The following is a 24,136-nucleotide window of genomic DNA, read 5'->3' as shown; positions in this document are numbered from 1 at the left end:
CAATATATTGCCCCGTCCCTCCTCCACACACACATAGGGATTTTTTGGCTTGTCAATGTCTCTTTTCCTCCTCTTCCTTGTGACTAACATGAGTAAGGTTTTCTCTGGTAGTTGATATAAGTTAATAAAAATTCAAACATTTTAAACACACTACATCATGGATCAAATCTAATACAATCTGCAGAGCATGTTAGCAGATCACGACCAGAATCTGATTCCGGTCCCTTTAAAAGAGTATGGGCTGACGGTTCAGAGTTGATTGTAAAGCCATAAAACTGACAGCTGTGCACAGCATCCAAGAGAGATAACTCCCGCATTTTCTGAAGGATTTAGCAGAAAGCGAAACCGATATTGAAGTGATAGACCTCTTTATTTTACATTGAGACACAGAAGCAATTGTAAAATGTATCCATCTTGAAAAATTCATTTATATAAAACTCTGAAACAGATTCTAAAAACAATGTTAAAAAGGTGTTGATTAAAGCTTTATAAATTGTAAAAGACAATTGTTTGGATATCAACTGGCTATTAAACAAAGCCAAATAGGTGATGTACAAAATTAGATACTTTTTAATGGACAAAATTTTACCTCATTTCAATAATGCCTGTCATTGAGATTCAAACTAACATATCTGACATTCTGAAAAATAATTCTGTAAGTATGTAGACTTTCATATCAAACTTAGAAATTCATTCTTATTAAAAAAATAAATACGGGTATTTATTAAAGACTGAAATTGTAAATTTTCTACTAAGATTGAGTTGATTCCACAAATCATGACAGGCTTTCAATACTATGTTCTTGGTATTAAAAATACTGTAAGGTAAGATTCTGTGGACAGAATGGGATCAGTCAGCTGACACAACATCTATAGATAACAACATAACAACACAGTAACAACTTTTATAAGAACATGTCATACATGCTCAAAATACAACAATGTCACTAATACTTCATCCTCTTAAATACATAAATAAAAATTTGATGGAATGAGAACCATGTGATTTATGAAAAAATACATAAAAACTGAGTACCTGTACAACATAAAAAACGTCCTATCTTCACTCATGCATGCTTGGCAACAGAGTCTTACGGTGGAATTACAGACCAATTAAAGGATGGCATAAACAATTCCAGCCCAGAAACTGCTCCTCTAATTCACAGAACAGGGCAATGGATGACACTTTTACAACCATGCCTCTCTGATTTCACATAAGCATTGTAAAATTCTTTTAAGTGTCATGTCTTACTAGGACCACTGATCAAAGCATTGTATGATAATTTTCTGAGTCAACAGATTCAAGAACGTATCGTACGTATACAGTCTTAGGATGCTGACATACACAGTTGCACTGATTACTTTAATTGCTTAGAGCAATAAAATGTTGAAGCATTTGTTACTGAGCACATGTGCTTTCCATATTGACTCAGAGTCTGCTTCTTAGTAGCACCTTGTAAATGGATACTGCAAAAGATCAATGTACCAGACTCTTTGGTACACTGAGGACACAGCATTCACCACCTTTGGGGCACTGTCAGCTCAGCCCTCCTCCACCTGTTGTATCGGTGGGCCTGTGTAGGTGACCACTTGAATGGTGGTGGGCCCCTCATCTGTGTTCACGGTCAGAGTCTCAGAAAACCCCTCAATCTCTCCCTCCTCCCCGGTTTCACTGGAGTCTGAAAGATAAGAACAGTTACCGTCTTAACAAAAATAGCAGCTTCTCAGTTTATTAGAATGCAGATGTTAAAACCATTGTACAAGCAGAGTACCTTACCTGTACCAAGCACTACTGTTATTTAGAAAAGTGTTTACGTTTGGGTAAACCTTACCTAACGCTGATGATGCATTCTTGTTTTTGTGAGTTTTTCTGTGTTTTGTGAGATGATCACTTCGCATGAACCTTTTCTGACATTCCGGACACTCAAACCGCTTCTCTCCTACAAAACATTAGGCACAAAATTCTAAACAGTGAAAACAAAATCTGAATGCATTAAATCATTGTGTTGCAATCGTTAATCATTACATCATTTATGATCTCAGGTTTTGATTTGGTTTAACAAGAAAGGTTTTCGTAGGCTTATTAACTAACTTGTATTTTGCTGTAATATCTTTTTTTAAATATCATATTAACCTGTATTTGAAATACAGTATCCTTAAGTTTTGAGATGGTAAGAACAATTCATTAAACAACATGTTTAAAACAGTTAATTCAATAATTCAAACATATACAATCTGTCACCTGTATGGGTTCTTCTATGACGCTGTAGTTCATCTGATCGTGTGAAGCGTTTTCCACAAAACAGCCAATTACAAACAAAGGGGCGTTCCCCTGAGTGCCATCTACATGAAGCAAAATAGGTACATACAAAATGGAAGGAAAATCCTGATATATGCAGCAACATTTGAAAGATTAGATTTATCATGGTGCTGCTTTGATAAACATTACCTCAAATGGGCACGCAAGTGTGATGTTTTCCCATATACTTTATTACATCCAGGATAGTGGCAAATATGCTGTTTTTTCTTGTTTTCTCCAGTTCTGTAACATAATACATGTAAATTATAAAATGGATTTCAACATGTTTTCGAAAGTACATGTATGTAAAATGTGTATTCAACATAACAACATACTAGCGAGAAATAAGGGACACAACTCTATTTCCTGAATACTTGTATGTACATCAAGTTGTCTTTACTGGAAAGAAGAAATTAAATGTTTAATGTCACGATTCCTGCATTCTGCACTGTAGTAAATACAGCAATCCCCTGACACCTACCGTCCTTCGTTGTCCTTACAATTAGGACAAGTACAGGCCACTCTTCGCAGTCTTCGGCCAGGCTGGGCTATTCCCTGCTCAGTGGGACTTAGGGGTGGGTTGCTGGGATTTTGAACCACCTGCCATTTTGTGGGGTCATTTGGGTCTTGTTGAATAGTGGTGCCAGCAACAGGTTGTCCTGTATTGGCTGAAAACAAACAAGAGAATTGTATAATGTATATTTCATTAAAACATTGCTTAAAGAAAATCCACCCTCCTGTGACGTCATACATTTTACATAAACCATGAATTCATTAAAATTCTTGCAAGTAGATTTGTAATTTCTATGTTATTATAGGTGCACATCAAAAACTCAAATCAATGTTTACTTGGAGATATTTAATAAGCGTTTTTCATCCTTATATTCGACATAATTCAATAATGACAAAGGGAAATAACTCTTTTCTATTTTCTTCTAAGTGATATATCTAAATGCTATAATTTTTCTAATGTAAACAATTTTTTCTTTTTTTTTTAATTAGTTTTAGTTTTCTGGCATAGTAAGCAATAAAATTTAAATAGACAAACAAGTATCCATCCACTTATATTTAATTTTTAAGCAAAAAAGTGTGATTTTCAGATGATAATTTCAGCCTTTGGTTTTTATTACCTTACATCTTAAATAGTATGGATACATATATATTTTATTTATTTTTTGATGAAATTCAAGTCCAATAAGTTAAAAAAAGTTAAGTTTTTTAACTTTGAACCCATAATTTTATAGGTACGGAGTTACCTTAAATGAAAATTCATTGTAAAATTTTAGTGATGAAAACTATGATTTTTAAAGCACTTTACCATTAATGATCTGTGCCTGTTGGGGAGCTGGCTGTATGTTCTGTACAGTGGCTGTGTATTGCTGAGACAGCTGGGGGCTCATGGACTGTGCTGGCTGGGTCTGCTGACTGGTCTGTGGCTGAGACGCAGCCAGGGCCAGGCCCCCCTGGGAGGTGATGGTCAGATTGGACTGTATAGGAGTGGGACCAGCAGCAATCAGCTGTCCTTGGGGTGTCAGCTGAAATGTCTGAATCCCCTGAAAACTCTGCACCGCAGGTAAACCTTGAAGACTTTGTAGAGTCATGTTGGGGACCTGGATTGTTTGTATTGTGTTGGGTGCCCTGATATTACCCATGTTAAGATTGTTGATGGCAGATAGCCAGGGTGTGCCAGTAATGACCTGGCCTGACTGCTGTCCCCCCAGCTGAAGGTTTTGCCCTTGAATAGTCTGCAGACCCAGCTGCTGGGGCGTTATTATCTGACCGGGCTGAAGCACTGAGACAGGCTGCGTAGACTGAGAGGAAGCTACAGTACTGACAGTTGAAGTTGAAGTACTAGAGGACATCTGTGGCATTGAATTCATTACAATACTTTGTCCATTAGACATGATCATGCCTTGAGAGATAGGAATTAACTGTCCAGTGGCTGCATTGTATACAAGGGTGGGCATCTGTTGAATTGGCAGAGAGCTTGCAGGGAGGATCTGGGGCATAGCAGCCTGACTTGGCTGTTGTGTAGTTGTTGATGATGAAGAGGATGAGGAGGAGGGAGATGAAGAAACAGGGTTAGGCTGAATTGTTAAAGTCTGTGGTGTGGGAGGCTTACTGCCATTATTATTGTCACTACCTCCCTTTGAGGGGGTGGATGTCACATTAGAAATTTCAAGCACTTGTGGTTGGATTTGAATTGTCTGTGGCTGTTGTTGCTGTGTGGGTTGAGTGGGGATACTAACAGTCCCAGTGCTGGACACAGTCTGGGTTCCATCCCCAGTTGTCTGCCCCCCTCCACCAGCAGTTGTACTGATTGGCTGGGTACCTTGGAGCATTTGAAAACCTTGGAGGCTCTGCAGCTGAATGGCTTGCATTGCTGCTGTGGCCTGGCCACTTGACACAGGTAGCTGGATAAAATTTGGCATCTGTTGATATTGTGACTGAAGCTGAACAGTCTGAACAGATCTAGGCCCACCCTGCACATTTCCTAAACTCACTAAATTTCCTCCTAAATTCACAACATTTCCTGTTAAATTTGCAAATCCCATGTTCGGAATCACGTTGTTTGCAGGTAGTCCTTGAGCTCGGATTAATTGACCATTTGGGGCAGCTAGCACTGTTTGTTGTCCACTAGAAAATAAAGCTTGTCCTGCATTATTTCCAGATGGCGATGCTGGAATGATGATGGCTGATCCATCTTGGCTATCTATGCCAATTGTAGGATAGGAGGGAATAACACTATACTGGACATTTCCATTTGTGAATAATTGAGGCTGGGCTGTTTGTTGTATTATCTGGCCATTTGGACCAATAGACACAGGAATCCCAAACTGCTGTTTACCTAAATAAATAATTTGAAAAATATAGTTTTTTGATATTCAAAAAATCCTTGATAAAATATAGGTACAGCATGTCATAACATTCTTAAAACAACAATATGCAAAAATTTGATTAAAAAAATTAAAAAGTTATAATTTACCACTGGCATCGACAATGGCACCTGACGGTAGTTGAATAAAGTTTGGAGTCACAATTTCCGCACCCCCAGCTTGTCCTACAACTCTCACAGCATTACCCCCATTCTGACTGGCTCCTCCCTCAGAGGCAGTCGCAGGATCACCAATTTTGCTACAAGTTGCTGCGAGTAGGGCTAAGGGGGATGGTTGCGCGTCCTAAAACAAGGCGGGGTTAACGTAGATGAGGGGTGTACATAAACATGGCCGACACATGCACAACATGGGATGTACCGATTGCAGTAAAACACACATTTGTTATTAAACTTACCTGTGAAGAACTTGCTGGCACGACATATTCCTGATTATTTCTTCGAACTGTTATTGTCGTCATGTGGCAATCTTTAAATTTTACTCATCAACAGTTGGACAAAGAGGGTTTGTTTATTCAAAATATGGGCCGTGAATTCATTGTCAGTGGAAGGTGCGTCGCCCTCGGCTCATGTCCAAAAATTAATAGTCTACATCGATTAATACGCAACTATATTCATTATCGTTACTTGATAAAAATAGTGTTAATTTTTCGATAAAATTAAATGTACTTATATGATCCATACATATAAAATTTTTAGTTTACTTTAAAAAGAAGAAAAAATTATACGAAATTAGCAGAACTATTTCTTGTCGCGCATGTAAACAGGACAAAAACGTACACGCCTTTCGCCAGCGCAGGATCCGGTGATATGATTGACAGGAAAATATAGATTTTTGTAAAGATCAAAGGAAATTAACTCTGTTGTAAATTTAAGCGAATGAAAATGCAAAAATTGAAATTTTAAAATTGTAAACTTTTCTACAAACATATAAATTATCGAAGTCCGTTTAACTTATCATCACAGAAAGAAGGTGTGTATACTTATTCAGTGTGGGCGTGGATTTGGGTTTGCCGATCTCTCAAGTCTATTGCTGCAGGTCATAAAGTGCGTCGACCGCCTTGTAACCCACGCCCTTTACCTGTTTACCTAATGTTTACTAGAATATTGGGCTATGTCTTAAACCCCCTCCCCCTTTTTACTCGCACAATCACATTTACGTTAAAATCAAATATTCAATACCCCTTTTAACAATGTATATATATTTATTTTAAATAATCTATAACCCATTTATCATGTTTATTTGACTTCAAATAACTATAAAAACTATTGAAATGTGAGCGTCCTAGTAAAATAGTTATAATCATAGATCATGTTGATTATTTTACAATCTGGAAAAATCTTTCTTTAAATGTTAAACATTTCAAAAATGTTCGTAATTCAATCATGTCAGTTTTCATAAAAATAGCAAAATTTAGAAAATTTAATGAGCTGGCATTGAATTATAGCTTTTGTTATAATCATTTACTTGTTTTGTAGTTCTTGTTTTTCTTCCAGCTTTCAGATGAATTTTAAAAAAAATTGTCAAATATAATTTTAAATACATGTGGACTACTTTTTTGGAAAGGGGGGTTGGGGTTGGTTGTTGTTTACTGAGTAAAATGGTCGTGTAACAGGTGCTCGTTACCAATACGCATGCGTGAAATGCAACTTTCGCCATCTTGGAGCATTTGAATCAGAACGAGCAAAACGAGAACTCAAAACACAATAGAACAGAGGCAGTTATCCACATATTTTTCGAAAGCCACCTATGGTTCGAGGGGGCATTGTTATTTCGGTAAGATTTATAAACTTTAACAAAACACAGTAAGTTATTTTCGTCAATTTTTACACTGAGCAAAGAATGGCCGACATTGCATTGTTTTGTTTCGTGTTACATATGATAGCACGAAAACTTCGAGCAGTGTTAAATAAGTCAGAAACGTAGTCTATTTATCCTATTCAATCATCTTCTTTCTATTTTTTAATGACTTAAAAACTTTATTGATTAAAGAAAACAGTGAATTGCTTATAAGTGTATGAACTCTAAAGTGAATGAGTCAGTGTCAGTGGGCTAATAGTTCAATGTATTGTATTGTGATATAATGCAACCGTCGTGACATACAGTATAATCATTATTTATTGTTGTGTCTAAACAAAAATAGCTTTTGGTTCAAAACATAACAGACATTTTGCTAATTTTTCTAATTTTACACAAGTATTTCAAAGAACAAATCCATAAAGAAGTTTTAGGCTGTCAGAGTTTTACATTTGAGAAACACTTTTTGACCACATAATAATTTATTTTTTCAAAGATAAAATAATTTTCTGCAAACCCTTATTTCAAGACTTTAAACTATAGTTTTTGATCTGTAATGGGATTGGAGAAATGGACCAGGCCAGGATTCAATTCCAGGGCCCCCTGAATCTCGAGTCAGGCTCTTTACCCACTGAGTTGTCTGGTTCCAGAATTTGAACCAGTCTGACCATCTTTTGCTCCCCCTTAAAGAATCTTCGCTCATGAAGATCAACATCCCCAGCTTCTTTCCCCTAGCAGGAGTTGACTTGTCAGTTCCAGGGGTTAGAACAGCACAAAATGTGAGAAATAAAGATGGACCAGCCCTAGCTGCAGGTCTGTAGCTTTCGGTCTGAAAAAATTCGGATGGATGCCCTTGGAGCTAATAGTAAATAGCTGCAATTTATGACGCTAAAAAAAATGTGCTAGTTTATAAAAAAAATTAATTATTTTGGGGAAAATCCAGCTTTTAAAGAATTAATTGCTGCTTATAAAACTAGAATTCCCTGCTGTATTCGAACTCTGGACCTGCAGGTTAATAGACTGAAGCTGTACTTATTGCGCTACTGAGATAGACACCAACTTTTGGTGACATAACCAGTGTTACAATGGGTTGAAATTGCCATGTTGTGATGTACTGTCCCAAAAATTAAAAAGTCACGGGGTGTCAAGAACCCTTAACAAACATTAACTATAGTTTACAGATTAACAGCAAAATCATTTATTAATGTTATTAATCTTTTAAAAGATCCCAAATATTTATAATTTATTACAGTACTAGCAAAAATACTTTTAAAGTTATTCATATTGAATTTGGAGACCTATATGTGCATAAGCAATATTTTACACTCAGTTCTTTAGCTATAATTTGAATTTGACTTGATACCCTACACAATAAGTTGTGGGGGGGGGGGGGAGGGGGTTATAATGTACTGGGTTTTTAAAACCTGTCATACAAATTAAGTAAGTGTATAGATAGAGAGACCTTTGATAATGGGAAAAAAAATCTACTTGCTCTAAGGATAACCAGGAAAACGTTTTCTTTGCAATATATACAGGTGAATCTCGATAACTCGAACTTCAGGGGACCATGATTAAACTTCGAGAGATCAAGAGTTCGAGAGATCGAAAGTTTAAAAAAATCCGGAAATTTTTGATCCGGTCATTTTGGTTCTAAAATTATAGTAGCCGGAAATTTATATTTATAACATGGAAGTATAGTCTGACATGCTTTCAATCGTATTTTCTGCTACATTACTTCAATTTAAACAATATAGAACTTACTTGTGTGGTTATTAAGTGTATTTTTTCATGTTAAAAATCTTTTAAGCATATTATGTTCTCTTAATCATTACGTTAGAATATTTTAAATAAAGAGCATTTACCGTAACTTTCACAAGTTGTTGAAGTTAATTGGTCACTTACAAATTACCTATCTACCATTTGAAGAAAGCAAGGGGTAGTGTCACTTACGTAATCAACCAATTAACACTACCACGCTAGTTGAGTTCACTCAACCATCCAGGTAAGGTCCACGCGTAGCTATAATTTTACACTTGATCGGCCGCGTGTGTACACAGCAACCAGAGTGAAAAAACAATGAAATATGTGTAACGGGACCCAGGTGTTACTTCGAGAGATCAAGAACTTCGAGAAATCGGAGTTCGAGAGATCAAGAGTAAATATGCTTAGTTATATAGAGAAAAAAATTGGGACCGTGAGTCCACTTCGAGAGACAAAGAACTTCGAAAGATTGAAGTTCGAGCCATCGAGTGTCACCTGTATTAAAAAACTGATTGTATGAATATCTTTGAAACTGCTCCTTTAGGAATGAATTATTAAAGATAAATAACTCGTAAAATTAAAAGATTGTCACCAAACATCATTGCTAGCTTGTATTATGTCATCAACACATCAATGCTAGCTTGTATTATGAAGGAAGAAAAAACTGGTGTGTTGCTTGTGAGCTTCAGGTGTGCTTTTTTTTTTTTTTATTAAGTCAGTTCTGAAATTGCTAGTCTACAGTGTGATGTAAAAATAAAATTGTGCTTCTTTACTGTATTTTTTTTTTACAAGTAAAATAAAAGATGTATTCATTACCAAAGTCATATATTGTGTAGCAGATGATGAAAATTGTATTAATAGTCAAGCCTGAGCCAGATTTACTAAACTGTTGGTTAAATCTGGAAGACCTCTGTTTAAACATTACATATTGTCTCATTTTTTGTCCAATTCATATTGTAAGTGGCCCAAGAGAATGGACAAATGTTCTATAGAATGTTCTAATAAGAAGCTGATTCTGATTTATGATTATCTGAAGAGAATTTTAACCATAGATTTATTATATTAAGCTTCAATTTCCGAACTGATTAGAAAGTCTCTGTAAAAGTTGCTTCAGGGTTAATGCGTCTCTTTATATATTTTGCTAGAAACATAACTCAGTGTTGTGATGTTTTAGCAGAACACTGAGCATGGCCAACTATGCGTAGAAACAAAAAATTTGCAACGTATATTTTATATTGATTTTCAGCGTAGGATACAGTTAAGGAAAGCCATAACATTTGCTTGCAGAATGAAAATGAAAAGTGTAATTAAAGTAATTACGCTGTGCCTATTGGGATGAGTTGAAATGGTGTCAGTGCAACATGTCAACCCAGTCAGCTGTAAAGCCTGTCTGAAGTCTCAGTTATATCCCCTGGGTGTTTATGAATGATTGAGTTTAATGGACAGAATTTTTCCTAACACGAAGTCTTGCAAAGAGAACTTGTCATGACTGTCTTACTAATTGTAATGAATAAAACAAAGTGGTTAAGCTAAGAGAAGACAACTCATCAATGATGATGTAAATGTGATGAATGATTATATGACAAAAATTTACTTAAATGGAGGGAATAATGTAATATGATAGAATTTTTATGTCAGGTAAGACATTTTTTCCTTTTTAAAACTTGGATAAACATCCAAATTATGATAACATTTTTCTGTAATAGTTGTGTTAATTTTTCACTTGTATTTTGCTAGTGAGAACACAAGTTTAGCTTTTAAAGCTAACTCTTAACAGCAATTAGTTATCAAACAAAATTTAAATCTTTTTTATGTTTACAAATATCGCCTTCATATAGTAGGTAAAAAGATATAGGACGGGTCGTATCAATTTAATAAAATCAAAGTTAATACAACTGTATTCAGCATCGTTCTGTTTTTCTGATACATGTATTAGTTTTACCGTATCTAATATGCAAACTTGTTTACAGATATTAGTAGTGCTAAAACGAATACCATAAATCAATATTTGAATATTCGTAAGTGGTATTCGATTCGTAATCGAATATTTGTAGACGTCATCTACAAGGTATTAAGCATGTTTGATAATTTATATTACAATGTGATTGTACGTGTTATCTGCTTAGGCCAAAAAAAAATATGTGTGTTTCCTATTCATCAGATTTTTGAATAGGGTAGGTAGGTCGTTTTTTTGTTGTTTTTTTTTAATGAGCTTTTAAGTTTTCCCCTTTCCTAGCATATGATTTTTCTATACAATAAGAAAATGTATTGAATTATAGTTGCCCATTTACTTTTTATGCAAATAATGTGTAATGTAATTTTTTAATTAATCTCCATCAACTACAATCAAAAAATTTATTACTTCAATCTTTAATAAAATACTGCAGTCCTGACTCCTGTATGAGAAGGATTCGTAACTTTTTAGGTCAGTCCAAATATTTCCGCCATGTTTGATTTTAGTACAAAAAAACCCAATAACAACCTTAATTCCGGAAAATGTCCTGAATATTTAAAATTAAAGAACAAATCATGTCTTACATCTTTTAAAAAAAAATCTTATGATGTACCTTTCGATATTAACACTCACACTTGTTCAAACATTTTAGCAAAATATTTCTTCATATTCTTATATGAATAAAAAAATCCAGAATGTTTGTCTTCGCAGGATGTAAACCCTGCTTTTACTTTCAATGTAAATAAGTACGGCAGTCATAGATCAGAGTTTGCAAATGGCTTTGTCTTTACTTTTATTCAGCATAAAATGCTCCCTAATCTGACTTCTTTTCCATCGTAACGAAATAACATGCTGCTGCAAAGTTTATAGTGCTTGTAATACGGATGTTTAACTTGTGACTGAATATTTGAAAGCTAAATATGCATTCGAATATTAGAAATTAACTATTCATTCGCGAATATTCGAACATTCATTTTAGCACTAGATATTAGCCATACATACCATTTCAAATTTTAACATTTTTGTATTTGTATAATTATAACAAAAAGAAACGAACAAATTATTTTGAAATAGAATATTACTTTCAACTAGTTGTTCTGAAAAATTAAAGCCTGAATTTTATTAATAGCAATTTTCAATGTTTTTTCATTTTCTCACTTTTTAAGGTATTCAATGTATAACGATCACATTTTGTACCTAATAAATGAATGGTCTGACATTCTTAATCATATCATTTTGAAGGTGATATCAAATAAAAATACTCCACCATAGGAATTTTCAAAATTTGATTATGGTTCAACTAATTACACCTTGAATTTTGCATTGAGGTCTATGGGCAACGTAATATGTTTTATTAAGATATTCTAAAAAGTAACTTGAAATTCGTAAAACTCTCTTGATTAATACATGCATAAACTTTCTCTTTATTAAAATTCGAAATAAATCATTTACCGCAAATATTTTGAATAAATTAAAATTTTCTTTTTTTCATCAAGGGGAAATAACTCTTTAAAAAATTTTAAGGTGCAAAATGACCGTGTTTTTTATATGTTGTCAATCATGTGAATTTGGTTTATTTCACTTTCATTGTTATCTAGCAATACAAAGTTAAATAGTTTAAAATGATTCAAAATTGTACAATATCCCTTCATTATACATCGAATACCTTAAGATTTGAAATCTATGAAAATTGTTAAGTCATACGTAAAAATAATCATGAGAAAATTATCTCTCTTAAACCAAACAGTATTTCAACCAATAAAATAAATGTAAATTTTCTCATGTATTTTCTACCAATCACAAAGTAAGAGGTGCCCAACACAGAGACTGAAAACTTTTTCAACTCTTTATACCTTCTTCCAGGGAAGACAGTAATAATAGGGATGGATAAAAAATCAACATCTGATAAAAAAAAATGAATTCTTACAGTTTATAGTGGGAGTAGGGGGTAGGGTTTTTCATCATTCAGTATTGATAATTTTGTAAAAGATTGCATTTTGTTCATGGCCTTATGGGGATTTTATATATAATTGTTCATGCAAATGAAATGTATTATTTAAACTGAAGTAACTTATTTGTAGTAAGTAGTACAAGTACATAATATACGTGGTTCAACTTTCATCACCTTATTAAGTTTTAAGAGGATATTGGAGAGGATGGGATTTGATTAAAACATTTCTGTTGGTCTTTTGTTGGACTATGGCCTTCTGGTTGTCTCTGATGAGGACAATGCTGACAGTATTGGTCCCTCTTGTATACTAGTATAGAGTGAAAGATTGGTGAATTTGGCCATTAATCCAGGTAAAACAGAAATGAGAAAAAAGTTACCGTTGACATGTAAATTTACTGTAATGTCATTTTGCATCAGTTTGTTTACATCTTGAACTCGCTCTAGAGAAGTTTTGGTGTTTTGATCCAGGTAAGAGATAGGGGTGGTTGGGTCTGTAGTCATTAGATGTATTATGAAAATTAAAAATAATCTCTCTCTGTACCTTGTACATGCTAGGAGTGAGAAAGCCTGATGTTCTTATTTTGTTTGCTTATAATGATATAATTATAAACATGACAATTTAATTATTTTCTTAAAAGTGCAAACTGTAATAATTAATGCTAACTGTCATATTTTTAGACATAATAATGAAGTGTGCAAGTGACAGTGATGATACGATTTAAAGGAAATTTCTTGTGGCACTTCTGATTAATTTGTGAAAAAAAACACAGGAAGATGTGATATTTTATGTTGAAATGCAAACGATTTTCTCCACAGCCATATGGCAGATATTGATAGTATATTGCATTATCAAATTCTGATCTACACAGAGGCAATTCATTGTGGAATATTTAAAAACCCCTTCAAGAGCCTCATTTAAGGTTACTGGCGGACCTGGTTCAGAGGGTCACACATGACACATGTCATAGTAGACTATTTAAATAAGACTTCCATCCATCTCCCCCTCAGACATATCAGTGATTGGCAGAAAATTGCTGTGCCATGGTTGAGTCCATGTCACTTGTGAGGGGTGTTCAAGGTTCAGTGATTAAAAATACCTGTCAGTGAGGAGTGTAAATATTAGTCACATTATGCCAGGATTTTAAATGTGGGAGAGAGGTTGAATAATTATACCCCCGCAAACGAAGTTTAGGGGGGTATATTGGTTTCACCCTGTCCGTCTGTCTGTCCGTCCGTCTGTCCGTCTGTCCGTCTGTCCGTCTGTCTGTAGACGCAACTTTGTCCCCCCTATAGAATTTTTTATTACTGCATGGAACAGTTTGAAAATTTGTACATAAGTTGAAAACCATCTGAAGATGTGCACCTGCAATTTTTTTTAAGATCAGACAAGATTTAATGATTTTATGACAGTTTTCATTTTCCTTATTCTATATATTGTACACTAATGTTGAAAAGTAAGGGAGGTAATCCTTACAGATTTTATTAATTAATAGAAAACACTCTAAAATATATTTATATAAATACATCCAGGTGGAGTTTTTTGTCTTTATGTCTTAATTAATAAAAAAAAATTATTTTTTATAAGTATTCTATCAACTGACAATGCAAAGTTTTTGTTTGTCAATGATAAATTCTTAGGAGCTAATGAGAACATCAAAGACAAGTGTGGCTGAATTCATTTGTCCCAAGGGAGCCATTATCTGAGCCATGGTTCAGATGGAGCATGTGTTTAGGGGAAATTGATAATCTGTAAAATGGGTGATGGTTTTGGGGCTATTTTAAAACTGTTTCATGTAAACCAAAAGGTATATCATTATAAGGAAATAAATAATATAATTATTAATAAAGAAGTTAAACTATTTTTAGAGGTTGTTTAAATTTATTTGTCAAGTAATTTGATGAAGTGACCCTATTGGGCATTAATTTAAATGAAATTCAAAATTACTGATATGATTGTAGTGTTTTGGCAATTTTAAAATTGTTTGTAATATTAAATTTTCTTTTTTACATATGTTTACATAGTATGGTAATTATGGTAATGTTTTGGGAGTTTATTAAATTTAACAAGCTCATCAAAGAAAATCATAGTCCTATGGGATCAATTTTCTGATATGGAGTTCAATTGTGCCATAGGAGAAAGTGAGGAAAATTTGAAACAACTAATTGCATCTGTCAAGACTCTTTTTAGAAAGATATTGAAAGTTTTATCAACAGAAGAGCATTGCTTGGCTACCGGTATTTCTATTCACTGCAAAGGGAGGGGTTATTGTCATTTTGTTGGTTTTTCTTTAAATCAATTAAATTAAAAAAATATATCATCAAATACATACATTTGTAAATGTATTACTGTTATAGATATGTATTTACAGTGAAATTCTGACAATTTTGATTTTAATTTTTCTTTGTTAACTATTTTTTTTTTTTTTACATTTCTAAATTTTTTTTTTTATATGTGTTCCAAACCTTAATTATTATTCAATTCAATTATTTGTCCCATTTGAAATTAGCCTAGCGGGGGTATTAGTCCCATTAGGACAGTTCTAGTTTTAAACAGTGTTTGACACTTTAATTGTATCTCTCTTTCATTGACTAAAGTCACTCTGAAAACATTGAGGAGTTTTGACAAGATTTTCCATAGTTTGGATATAAACCATTATAGGTGTTGTGATATTTAATAATTCTGTGTGATGGTCTCAGCAGGAATGTTCTAAACTAATCAATTATTGTGTCCTCTACACAGCATGTAAAGGTAAGACCCTTAGATTTGTATGCTGCATTATTGGAGGGGGGGGGTGCTAAAGCCAAACAGAAAACAATACATTTGAGATACACTCTGTATGATCTGAATTTAGGGAAAAAATGACGTGTTAATTAAGGTTACTTGTGGTGTTGCAAACTAGGAGCCTGCTAGTCTATGGAATGTGTTTGTAGATATAATGGATTCATCATTAATTCACTCTTTGATAGTTATAAACAAGGAGACTATCTTATCACTGTAACTATATTGACATTACCATGCACTGTGCTTCATTTGGTTTCTGTGCACTAACTTTGATGATACAATGTTGCAATGTACTGCCTATTTGGAAACAAGACCAGATGGCCTAAAGTGCATGTCAGTGTTTCAAAGGTTCATGAAATCAGGCCTATCTTGCTTAAAGTAATTAGAATTTGTGCTCTGTTTAATAGACTACTGAAAATCTCTAACTTATAAGATACTGGCACTGTAATTCACTGTTATTCTCTCTCAGGGCCTCATAGTAGACTTCTGTTTAAATGGGCAATAAGTTGTTCAGTGTGTGTTAAAATAAGGGAAAATAGCATAAGTCTTTACAAAGTTTTGATTTATACCAATTCGTATTTATTTTATATCCAAAATATGACCTATGTTGCTTTAGACAGAAAATGGGGGGGGGGGGGGGGGGTTAATTCGTTGAGATGGATGGGAGTTAAATTTGGAATGGTGCCCTTTGACTGCCCTGTTTCAAACAATAGGGAGACTTTGTCATTTCAATTGTTATGTGATCATGCACCCACCTCTCAATGTCTTTGAACCCTAACTCTGTCGTCTAGAACAGAATACTGAGCCCAAACTTTCCTGACAAAGTAGAATTTGTGTCTACAATCGCTGACAGGAGGAAATGTTTAACATGTTGAAAGTCATTCTCTTACAATTAGTCCGGGAAAGGTTGACACATTTCATTAATTATCATGTCTTGTGTAAAATTAATGTACTTTAAATGGCTAAAACAAACAGTTTGGAGAGGATAATTAAGGTTGACACATTAAAAGTACACAACTGCATGTTAAAAGAATATTAAGAGGATGTTTAATATGAGGTAGGTTAACAGGTTCTTTGTGGAGAACACTCAGAATTGTGAGGTATCTAAAAGAAAAAAACTTTTGTTCTGACACGATTGACATTGTTTTAACACAGTTTTTCAAACTCTCAGCTCCTGACCCTTAACATGAAAACTTGTAAAGTTTTGTAAAGTGGATTTTGCAACTTGGCCTGTGTGTGTTTGCAGCTGTTGATTAAGGAGTAAATTCATCAGATGTGTGTTTGTGTGTGTGTGTATTCAGTGCCTAATGCTAATGCTTAGAGCCAGACTGTGCACCTGTTGTAGCCGAAGAAGTGTCAATTCTGTGTATGTATATATACACCACTAGGTCTGTTCCACAGAGCTGAACAAGGTTTCCTTTGTGTACACTAGAATGCTTTAAATCATAATTGAAAGGCATTTGAGTATTAATACACAGGTGACCTTTTATAATAGTGGGAACAGGCGTGCAGACAAAAATCTCTAGCTTCCAATGGCAGGGGGGTTATCATTACATTCTCGTGACCTCAGCGCTGGCACTCCAGATAAAAGCCAGTCTTGGGGGCCCTCAAAGGGAAACATGAAATTATTAAATTGGATATCGTCATGCTTGGTCAGATATTTACAAAGCAATATGCAGCTTCTAAATTTGTCAGATCTGGTAGCTTGTAACAATTTTCTCCCACAAAAAGTGTGGATTCTGTGTGCAGGTGTATTCAACATTCTGCTGAGTAATAAGTAACAATATTCTAATCAAGTTGAATCTAGTTATAGTGAAATGATTCTCTGACTCAGTTAAGGGTGGAATGATTCAAACCCATGTTTCGAGGAATGTATTTCTGGTGCCAAAAAGGTCAACTATAACAGTAGTGATATGGATATGTCAATAAATTGAAATATTGATCAAGTTACAGAATTCCATTTTTTAATTGATGAATTATGAAATATTACTGGTTTTGATGATAAGACAAGTCAGAAATTGATGATTGACTTGAGAAAACCACTTTTTGTAGATAACCCTGTTTATAACCTTTTGTTTTGTTTTCAGAGTTGAACAGAACCAGTTTTAACCATGAGTACATATCAGATGAACCAGAGTGATGGCGGACCCAGATCTAGTAAGTACACCCGCACTTAACTCTGCAGGCGCCAGCAATTAGGATGGTGCAATTTTAATTGTCAGGTGAAACTGAATGTCCCTCTAATTACATCTGCTGTGTCACTGCTGTAGTTTAAATGATAGAGATGATTAATGATCCAGCAACTTTCACCACATAATTGGAATTCTATTAGAAACAGAAGTCAAAGAGTTTGTAAGGTTTCATCAAACCATCTCATTAAAACCTACGCAATGCACAACTACATATTTAAAAAAAAGTGCGCAATTGAAATTTTTGTTCTACATGTTCAATTGAAGTGACATAGATGAATCTGTGTCACAAGAACAGTTACTGAGCCGCCATGTACAGTGTGATTGAAGATGAAAAAAATCTGGAATTCACATATTAAAGACGTAAAAAGATCAGTTTATGTGTTGGTGAAAACATTCTGTGTTCCCCAGCTGCATGTTGTTCAAGTTAGATATTACATAATAGTAATTAATAAAATTAAAGTTAAAACCCAAGCAAGACCCAGACCAGTGACTTACAAAGCAACATTTAACCTATGTGAAATGTAGAGAATTAAAAAAAAAAAAGGAAATATGAAAAGATCATAATTATATTGTTAGTATGTTGAAAGGATCAGTATCTTTGCATTTCATAATTGAATATTTTGAAATAAGCAGCTGGTTTAATAACATTGCATCATAAACTCAATTTTTAAGCATGTTTGTACAGTGTTAATGTACCACACAAGATAATGAATACTCAGTATCACCTTGGGAAAATGTGTTCAATGCTTGTTAAATGATGTCTATGTTGTATTCAATGAGATTGCATCTCTGAATCATATGTAAATCTTTATATGATTATTTTAATGTGTCTGGTGCTGATAAGCATTAGTTGACATTATATGAATTTCTTTTGCAGTGTCTGGAGGAGGCCAGAACTACATGGACCTCTCAAACATGCCTCTGGAAAACAAACAGGAACAGACGATGATGTGGCAACAGAACCAGTACATGGGGGACTCTGGTATCCACTCTGGGGCCACCACCCAGGCTCCCTCTATCAGCAGCAAGGGGGGCCACCATGATGACATCGAGGAACCCCAATCCAACATGGAAACCTCCCACATGCAGATGTTTGATTGGCCTGACCAGCAGTACCCCCAGCAAGGCTACACACAGGAACAAATTGATGGTCAGTCTCTTGTCTTTGACAGTTATTCTCACAAGTCAATATCAGAGTCACTTTTTTTCCTGAAAAATAAAAATAAGGTCAAAGACCATTAGTTGTAACAAGTAAATATGTTTTTGTTAGATGTGAACCAGCAGCTGAACCAGACCCGCTCCCAGCGAGTGAGGGCGGCCATGTTCCCCGAGACGCTGGACGAGGGGGTCCCCATCCCCTCCACCCAGGTCCACCCAGACCAGCCCACTGCTGTACAGAGACTGGCTGAGCCCTCACAGATGTTGAAGCATGCAGTTGTTAACCTTATCAACTATCAGGTGAGTTAAGCTTTATTTAGGTAGAGGCAATAATTCGAAGGCAAGACAATAAATTGAAATGTCATTTTAAAGATGTTTGTAAGATGTCTATAATAAGTTTATTGTTTTTAGGATGATGCTGATCTTGCCACGAGAGCTATACCTGAGCTGACCAAGCTTCTGAATGATGAAGATCAGGTAGTGGTTGGACAAGCAGCCATGATGGTTCACCAGTTGTCCAAGAAGGAGGCCAGTCGACATGCAATAATGAACTCCCCCCAGATGGTTGCCGCCCTGGTCAAGGCCATGAACAACACCTCTGACTTGGAGACCACTCGCTGTGCTGCAGGAACCCTACACAACCTCTCACATCACCGACAGGGTCTGCTGGCCATTTTCAAGTCTGGAGGAATCCCTGCACTCGTCAAGCTGCTGAGGTAAAAACTTGCTTCTTGAATACACCCCCCTTAAAAATTTCTTGGTCTACCTTTTATCAAAATTCCAACATTAAAGTAGATTTTGTCTTTGTAGCTTCTTTGAATAATGTATCTGTAAATGACCATCTTAAATAAATACCTCGTGTTTTATCTGAACTACAACTAGTATATACAGTGAAAGAGAAACTGAAAATGTTAGGCTAACAAATAGTACACTATCACAGATAGCTGACATGAAATTTACAAGTGACAAATATTTATCTGCAAATTATATTGAATTCGAAGTCTAACCTTTGATTTTTGTTTTGTTAGCTCTCCTGTGGAATCAGTTTTATTCTACGCAATCACAACTCTTCACAACTTGCTTCTTCATCAAGAAGGTTCCAAGATGGCCGTTCGATTGGCAGGTGGTTTACAAAAAATGGTGGCACTGCTGCAGAGAAACAATGTCAAATTTCTGGCTATAACCACAGACTGTCTACAAATTTTGGCCTATGGAAACCAAGAAAGCAAGGTAGGTTTGGTAAAAAATAAAGAATGAATGTTTTCATTGGTTAGGGCATTGGTGTTAAATATTAAGAATATGACAGAACATTAAATAGATGAAAGGCTAGATCTGGCACACTGTCAGATAACTCTTATGAAAATTATGCTCTTAAGCAATTGTCCATATTTGAAACTGGTTAATAATTTTCAAGATTTTTAAGGGAGTGCTAGAAATATATATAGAGAATAATGAGTTTATGATGTATATTGAGGGTTGCTTGTTTCTGTTTTAGCTGATTGTGTTGGCCAGCGGTGGACCAGGTGAACTGGTGAGGATCATGAGATCATACACATACGAGAAGTTGTTGTGGACAACATCCCGAGTTCTCAAAGTTCTCTCCGTCTGCTCCAGTAACAAGCCAGCTGTGGTAGAAGCAGGTACGCTAGCTTATTCTTGCCTCATTATTTATTCAACAAGTCGGAAAAAAACAACAACATGAAAATCTATTTCTTGTTATTATTATATAGGACAAGCTGTGTGACAAAGGAAATGTTTGTTATTGGTCATAATAGATACATGTACTGAATGCTGACTATAAAAATGTTCTTATAGGTGGTATGCAGGCCCTGGCTATGCACCTTGGACACCAGAGTCAGAGACTGGTACAGAACTGTCTATGGACAATAAGGAACTTGTCAGATGCTGCAACTAAATGTGTACGTAATTGTTTTAAAAATAATGGACTATGTCTTCATTCTGTATTGAAACATCTATGTGTGTATATTTCACACGGATTTTGTTTTTGGTGAAATTTTATTTACTGGATGTTTTGTTTTTCTCCAGGACAACATGGAAGGCATCTTGCAAATGCTTGTTCAGCTTCTCTCCTCCAACGATCTCAATGTGGTGACCTGTGCTGCTGGAATCTTGTCCAACTTGACCTGTAACAACCAGCGCAACAAGGTCATTGTTTGTCAGGTCAACGGCATCGAGGCTTTGGTCAGAACCATCTTACAGGCAGGAGACCGTGAGGACATCACCGAACCAGCAGTATGTGTCCTTTATCTCTTCACAAAAATTCAGACAACTTGCGTACTACTGTAGTAATTCAGCCTCTTAATCACCAATAAAAAAATATCTGGTTATTTTCAGGTCTGTGCATTGAGACATTTGACCAGCCGTCACCCAGAAGCTGAAATGGCCCAGAATGCTGTTCGTTTACACTACGGCCTTCCTGTTCTAGTCAAGTTACTTCACCCACCAAGCAGATGGCCCCTCATCAAGGCTGTAGTTGGTCTCATCAGAAATCTGGCCCTCTGTCCTGCAAACCATGCTCCACTGAGGGAACATGGTGCCCTGCCCAGGATTGTCCATCTCCTCATCAGAGCCCACCAAGATACACAGAGGGTAGGGGATTTGTGTGTACATGAAACTTCTTGAATATTAGCAGTAGTTCAAAGCATTCAACGTAACTGAATTCACAAACATTCAAAACCTGCATATTTTTTCAGAGAGCCTCTATCAGCTCCAATGGACAGGGATCAGGGTATGTTGATGGTGTTCGCATGGAGGAAATAGTAGAGGGAACAGTTGGAGCCCTGCATATTCTGGCCAGAGAGGCTCACAACAGAGCTGTCATTCGTGGTCTGAACGGCATTCCTCTCTTTGTACAGGTAAGCTGAAAACTGTCATAAGAAGATATTCATGGATTTAAAAGAGCATGATTTTCCATATTGATTGAAATAAATGCAAAGATACAAAATAAAGATAACATCTGATAACTGGTGTGGTCGGTGTTTCAGCTGCTGTACTCTCCAGTGGAGAACATCCAGCGTGTGGCTGCCGGAGTCCTCTGTGAGCTGGCCGCAGACAAAGAGGGAGCAGAGCTGATTGAGCAGGAGGGAGCCACCGCCCCTCTCACAGAGTTGTTACACTCCAGGAACGAAGGCGTCGGTAAGGAGTCCTATGGTCAGAACCTAACACACTCCAGTCATTTATCTTCTCCTGTTTAAAATGCTGTTAACTATAGTCAGGTTGTGATCAATTGGTAATTTTTCTCCTTTCAGCAACCTATGCAGCAGCTGTTCTTTTCCGCATGTCTGAGGACAAACCCCAGGACTACAAAAAGAGGCTCTCTGTTGAGCTGACCAGTTCTCTCTTCCGTGACAACCAGAACATGCCCTGGTCTGACGTCCAGCCCCCAGGATTTGAGGATGTGGGACACATGATGCCCCCAGCTGATGATTCCTACAGAGACCAAATGTACCAGCCCCCTCATCATGACAGCCAAGGAAGCATGCACAGCAATGACATGAACAGAGGTGAGAAAATACACAACTCTCAGAACCATTTAGCTTAATAAACCTTGTATTTACAGCACAAGATGTTGTGTGTAACTTATCTGATGAAGGCTATGTCAAAGGAAATGCCATTTAGTGTAAATTTGTCTCTGTAAAATTCTTGATATGAATCATACAGATTTATCTGTTAGTATAATAATTTAAAAGTGGTAATGTTACCAAAGTATAGAGATTAACTTTTCCTGTTTCTTTGTCCAGGTTATGAGCACCAGATTCCTATCGACTCTATGCAGGGTCTGGACATTGGCAGTCAGGGAGGGAGTCAGTATGGTGGGATGGAGAATCTGCCAGACCTGGGACCAAACGCACAGTCAGGGGACCTTAATTTCGAGAATCTCGAGTCCAGTCTGCCCCAACAGTCTGGCAACAACCAGGGCATGCCGTGGTTTGACACCGACTTGTAAATGTGCCACAGTTTGTAGAAGCCATGACTGAGGACCCTCGATGTGGTCAATACAAAGACAAAACTATTGTGTAGAACAAAGTAGCCAGTTATGTTTTCTGTACATTGGATATTACCACATGGATCTGTAGAACAGAATCTTGATGATGAACCTGCTATTGACATACTGTAACAAATGAGGAAATAATTTTGAGGGAAAAAACCCAGTTTCTATCAAAAAGTTCTTTTTCGCAAACTTTTAAAACATATGTCAATAAGAGAAGAAATGATTTCCTCCCCAAGGGGAAATGAGTTTTTAAACATGAATTTTAATGTTAAGGTTGTAGATTGAGCAGCTGAATATTTTAAACATTTTGGCACTTCCAAATTCTCATCTCTTCAACCACCTGGACCAGACTATATTCTTTTTGTAAATAATTCATTCCATTAGTTTATATCGTTCATCTTGTATATGCCCTAGATTAGAAATCTTATTATAAAACAACAATTCAAAGCAGCAGGCATGAATATGAACAAAGAATTTATATTTCTGACACCATCCTCCAAAGCAAAGATGCTTCATACCTAAAATGTCCTTCAGTTGGAATGTTTCAGGGCAGTACTGTACCACTGTCCTGGTCAGAAATATAAAGGACCTATATTTTTGTAAGAATGCCATATCAGTTTGTGTACTCTTTCATTAAGTGCCTCTAAGGTAGTCATTTTAATTTGGGTCATGTATTTATTGAATTTTATCAATATCATCGATGAAGACATCTCTGGCAGAAAAAAAGTTGTCTATCTTTTAATTTGAATGCATTTGTCTTAGAATTCTTTTTTGGTTTGTACTTTCTTTACCTTATCTTTTTATCCATTTTTAGATAATTTTATAATTCAGGAAATTATTTATAATAGTTGACATTAAGATATTACTATGTGTTGTGTAATGCATGCAATTCTAAATAAAACTTCTGTTTTAATATTGTTTGTTCACTTAAATATTTTCCAAAGCATATTGAAAAGATATAGTTCTGTGATCAAAACTGCACAAATAATGCTTGAAATTTAAGGTGATATGGGACACCTATTAATTGATATTAATGTGGATTAAAGTATATTATGATAAAATACTTTCACCGTTTTAAAATTTTCAAATTGTACAATATTTGACCAAAGATAGGTTTTAAAATTTGTTGGAAAGGTAAGAGCAGGATTTAAACTTGTGTCTTACAGATGCGTAGTTAATGTTTTAACCCATTGCACTATGCTGTTAGCCAACAACTTGGGAAAACGGACAAAAATTATTTGATTTTATTGATTATTTCAATTGGATTTACATCACAATGTGGAGGAATCCCATAGCACCTTAGATACTGATTTAAGGGCACAAAACTACGTTTTAAA

The 24,136-nt window shown here is 35.5% G+C and overlaps 2 protein-coding genes across 4 annotated transcripts; one reads left to right on the top strand and one right to left on the bottom strand.

The window, feature by feature from the left end:
• Positions 1-351: 351 nt before the first annotated feature.
• Positions 352-5,781, bottom strand: LOC105320743 (transcription factor Sp3). Its single transcript, XM_011418799.4, has 8 exons — positions 5,590-5,781; positions 5,285-5,477; positions 3,617-5,146; positions 2,780-2,966; positions 2,449-2,541; positions 2,242-2,342; positions 1,832-1,939; positions 352-1,678 (listed from the first exon to the last, which is right to left on the bottom strand). Exons 1-8 carry the CDS (start codon positions 5,650-5,652, stop codon positions 1,542-1,544), a joined length of 2,412 nt encoding a protein of 803 aa, XP_011417101.3. The 5' UTR covers positions 5,653-5,781; the 3' UTR covers positions 352-1,541.
• A 1,028-nt stretch (positions 5,782-6,809) lies between these two features.
• LOC105320742 (catenin beta-like) lies at positions 6,810-23,714 on the top strand. Of its 3 annotated transcripts, none has more exons than XM_066071091.1 (14): positions 6,810-6,968; positions 17,525-17,594; positions 18,507-18,779; positions 18,900-19,087; positions 19,199-19,503; positions 19,816-20,017; positions 20,283-20,427; positions 20,603-20,706; positions 20,834-21,040; positions 21,143-21,397; positions 21,502-21,663; positions 21,793-21,958; positions 22,057-22,311; positions 22,549-23,714. In XM_066071091.1, exons 2-14 carry the CDS (start codon positions 17,549-17,551, stop codon positions 22,752-22,754), a joined length of 2,514 nt encoding a protein of 837 aa, XP_065927163.1. In that variant the 5' UTR covers positions 6,810-6,968; positions 17,525-17,548; the 3' UTR covers positions 22,755-23,714.
• The last annotated feature ends 422 nt before the right edge of the window (positions 23,715-24,136 follow it).

The sequence above is a fragment of the Magallana gigas genome, chromosome 2 (genome assembly GCF_963853765.1).
Source record: "Magallana gigas chromosome 2, xbMagGiga1.1, whole genome shotgun sequence".
Taxonomy (NCBI): Eukaryota; Metazoa; Mollusca; class Bivalvia; order Ostreida; family Ostreidae; genus Magallana; species Magallana gigas.
Note: the sequence above shows the minus strand (reverse complement) of the source record. Positions and strands in the feature narration are given on the sequence as shown.